Genomic DNA, 4,415 nt, shown 5'->3' with positions numbered 1-4,415 from the left:
ATCTTTTCTTCTACAATGATAAGTGTTTACAGTCTTTTTTCTTTTTTAGAGAAGCACCCTGACTAGGCCGTGGATCTGAACCCACAACCTGGTGGGTATGTGCCCTGCTCTGAAAGTAACCTTTGGGCATATGGGAGATGACGCTCGCTCAACCAACTGAGTTACACCGGCCAGGGCTACAGTCTCTTTTCAATTGCCTAGCGCGCGGCTTATCAACCTGCTCAGAGGCCTCCTCGGCCCTGCCGCAGGGAAGCCAGACTCACAGCGAGGGCTCCAACAGTGACCGCTCCACGGTTTGAGCATTTCTATCAGGGCGCTTTGAACAATGGTCATGTGGCTAAAAGAACTGGAAACCAATTCAAGTCTAACTCTCTAACTATGCAGAAAAGATGGAAAGCAAAAGTTAAGGAAATTGAGTAAAGACCTAAAGCAGTGGTGGGCAAACTCATTAGTCAACAGAGCCAAATATCAACAGTACAACGATTGAAATTTCTTTTGAGAGTCAAATTTTTTAAACTTAAACTATATAGGTAGGTACATTGTTATTAACTTAATTAGGGTACTCCTAAGGCTTAGGGGCCAAAGAGCCGCATGTGGCTCGCGAGTCGCAGTTGGCCGACCGCGGAGCAACATCAGAGGCTAGGCCTTGCCTTTATTTATTTTTCTTAGTATTCCCACCTGTCATCTCCTAACTTATCTTTAACAGGTTAATACATTGTTATTTAAAGAACTAGACCTACCAAGGGACTTGGAATAGAAATTCACCTCCTGAATTTTAGTCCAATTAATTGTTATACATATCTTTTAGTAAAACATATTTTTTCACAACAGACTCTTTATTTCAGATTGAGGTTTTGTTTATGCAAAAAGATTACTGTGAAAAAACATGTACCTACATTTTACCTGTTTCTCCAAGAATTCTACACATTCAAATTAGGGTGTGTGATTTATTATGTAACAACATATACTGAAAAACTATACCTCTATACCTACCAGACACTGTTAGGCACTTGTGGCTTCTGCTCTTGAGGAGCTCAGAAACTTCTTTTGTGCCTGGGAGGGTACGGAACCAAATACCCGGTCATGTAATCAGAAAATCTTTTCCTGCATTTCTTCGAATTTTCTTCAGGATTTTAGGCTGAAGTGGTAAAGACTTTATTACTAGGCACTATAATAATGATGGCACTGGGAGGGATAGTTTCTTCCAAGAAGAGAATAATTGCATTCACTATTTTTATTCTGCATTCGCCAAAGTAATTGCTGCTTAAGACCACAATGATGAAGCCAGGAAGTGTGACATTTTCAATTTCCCCACCAAAACCAGTTTAAAATCTTGTTTTGAATTTGATATATATTCTTATGATGAAATTCTTAATGGTTTTAATTTATTTGGCTTACGATTTTAATTATATGGTCATTTTTATAACATCTTGCAACTGTTCAGTATTTTATCAGGATGGCAAGCAAGAATATGTGTATTCCTGAATAACAGTGGCTCTGAATTCTTTGTTTATTATTTTTAATAAAATCTCAAAAATCTTAATCAGAAAGGAGTTATAGAACAAAGAACTCCAGCGTGGACCCTGCCATGAGGAACTGATTTTAGCTCTCTGAAGGATGCTGGAGGACGGGAGCAGCAAAACAGGGTGGTGCTCCAGCAGATCCCTTCTGTGAAAACAACAGCTGGATGTGCCTGGGGCCAGTCACTGGTGGGGGAGGGGAAGGATGGAAGAAACTTCGCTTAATTTTTTTTTTTAGTGTTGGAAAGTTTTCAGTGAAATCATGATGTCACCAGGATATGTTTTGTCTGTGACTATAATTTGCATAAGTTCCTTCCCATGGAACTGTGTACAATACAAAGGAATGCTTCATGGTACATTCTGCCTGGATGGTGCCAAGACTTTTAGGAGTCCATGGAGGAGACATCATGTACAAAGAATTTCTTTTGTAAATTCTCCCCAAGGAAGAACTAATGAGAAAGGAAAGAAACAGGGCATGCAAACACTACAATTTCACATTGTATTCGTAGAAAGACTGGGGTTGTTTTGCATTCCTGATGATTGACTAATATTTAGCTTTGTACTTCATATTTTTTTTTTGAGAAGAGGATCCTCATTTTCTTTGATATTTATGGCTTGAAATATGTTCTCATTGTATTATTCTTCCTATTATAATTACCTCATCCATTTTGTCAAATTCCTAGCTTGGAATGATTTTAATCATCAAGCAAGATGTATTTGGGACACATTTTTGGAGATTTATTTTAATATAAGTTAAGGAATGTCTTGCAATAGAGTAGAGATAGTCAAGTATCAAATACAATGTCTGGAAATCAAGAGCCATTGAGTTTGTATCATTTTACACAAGGATTTTAATTCCAAAAAACGATTTGAAATTTGTGTATGTGGTTCAAATAGGCTCCTCAGTACCGGTGTAAATAAGAGGATATAAATAAAATAATGGGGCAGCGGCAGGTGAAGTGGGTAAATACTGATGTGCCAGATACATCCAAAGCTAGCTACTTCAATATTTTTTGCTAATTTAATATTAAAATATTCTTTTTTTTACATTTATCGATGACCTTACTAACTGGTAATATGAATGTCTAAGCCATTTGAGCCAGCACTTTCACTAAAACCAAGAAAAATTTCTAAAAGCATCAAAACCCAAATACAATAAGAAGACTTTTCAGGACAACTTCTAACCCAAAGTAGGAGCCTGGAGCAGTAAGGAAATGATTGAAGCCACTTTTATTGATTGATTGATTTTAGAGAGAGAGAGGGAGAAAAACACTGAAACGTCTATCAATTGCCTCTGTCACATGCCTGCCCTGACTACACTCCAGCCAACTGAGTCACACTGGCCAGGGAAGCCACTTTTATTTTTGAAGAACTTTGTTGAATGAGATAAACCTGACCTTCAGTTTTACAAAATGCTTTGGGGCAGAAAGGGCTACACTCCAGGCTCAGGGTCGCCCAGAGTGGGGAGTTCGGGCAGCTCTGCCCTGGAAGTTGGGAGCTGCCCAAGTTATATTTTCAGGATAAGAGTGAAGAGTAATTAAAGGACCCCCTTTCCTCTTTACCCCTAGAAGAATGCAAAGGAATCTGCCTTAACCCTGAGACAAGCTAGAGAGAAAGATAACTTCCTGAGAAGCTCTAACCACATGCTCGCTCTCTCATGGATCTGTAGCACCAACTAATACTAAGTGTGTTATCAGGCACAGCTATAACTGTGGATTTAATTTTAAATGATTCTTTAATCATCGAAATGATTGGTAGTGTTCCCAAGTACCTGGCAGAAACACAGGTGAATACTTTCTGGCGGAATCTACCTTCCTCAACTTAGGCTTTAAGAAAATTTTCTCTCCTGGTCCCAGGCACTTTAGGAGCCATGAGCCAAACCACACATAATCAGTTTAGAAAATGGCACGGAAATGGCATCAAGAAACTCTGATCACAAACACACAAATCTGTAACAGGGCAGACCCCGAGTTCCCTAGGAGCACGAGCTTTGCCAAGAAACACAACAAGAAGGGCCTGAGGCAGGTGCAGGCTGGCAGTGCCAAGGCCACGAGGGCACGCGCTGAGGCTATCAAGGTCCGCAGGAAGCCCAAGGAGGTCAAGACCAATACTTCAAAGGGCAGCAGCTACAAGCTCAGTCAACTTGCCTACATCACTCACCCCAAGATTGGGAAATGTGCTCGTGCCCGCATCGCCAAGGGTCTCAGGCATTGCCAAAGGCCAAGGCCAAGGCTCAAACCAAGCCCCAGGCTGTGGCTGACACTATAATCCCAGCTCCAGCTCCAGCTCAGGCTTCCAAAGGTGCCCAGGCCACGCAAAAGCTCCACAATAGAGGCCTCTGTCTGCTGATGTGAGGATGGAAAAATTCGTGGGACCCCTGGGCTGCTGCCTGCACGAGGCTGGTGTCCCCCTGTGCTATTTGTACAAATAAACCTGAGGCAAGAACTGCCAAAAAATTGTCACAAATTTAAAAAATAAAGAGCATGTCACATAAGCAAAAATAAGCATACATGTAAAAAACACACAAACCTCACACCAGCAGAACAAAGAGGAAGAACAGATGACACAAAGATACCTACTAAAGAAAGCTCCCCTATTCTGGAAGCAAATACAGAAAGAAAAGAATCTCCTAAGCCTTACTTTCTTTATACCCTGTGACAGAATATGATCATAGTATTTTCCCTTCCCATCACTTTCTTTGCTCATTCATTTCTTTGTTTATAAAGAAATCCTTCGATCCTGAAAGAATAAGATTGACTTAGGGCCTCATTATTTCCCTTGAGAAAAAACAGTGGATAAGAATAGATACTGGGAGCCTTTTGAGATTATAATACAGAAATTCAACTAATCTAATAAATAGATTGAACCATATAGAATTGCCATTTTCCCCAAGGT

General features: G+C 40.2%; 1 protein-coding gene across 1 annotated transcript; it reads left to right on the top strand.

Moving 5' to 3' along the window:
* Positions 1-3,422: 3,422 nt before the first annotated feature.
* On the top strand, positions 3,423-3,788 carry LOC132236142 (large ribosomal subunit protein eL29-like). The gene has a single exon (XM_059699529.1). The coding sequence runs from the start codon at positions 3,423-3,425 to the stop codon at positions 3,786-3,788; it is 366 nt and encodes a 121-aa protein (XP_059555512.1).
* Positions 3,789-4,415: the final 627 nt, after the last annotated feature.

This window comes from Myotis daubentonii, chromosome 5, assembly GCF_963259705.1.
Source record: "Myotis daubentonii chromosome 5, mMyoDau2.1, whole genome shotgun sequence".
NCBI classification, from domain to species: Eukaryota; Metazoa; Chordata; class Mammalia; order Chiroptera; family Vespertilionidae; genus Myotis; species Myotis daubentonii.
This window is presented reverse-complemented; position numbering and strand designations above follow the sequence as displayed.

What these genes read in the sequence shown, in the direction of transcription:
- LOC132236142 (XM_059699529.1), top strand. Translation starts at nt 3,423, where the DNA reads ATGGCACGGAAATGGCATCAAGAAACTCTGATCACAAACACACAAATC.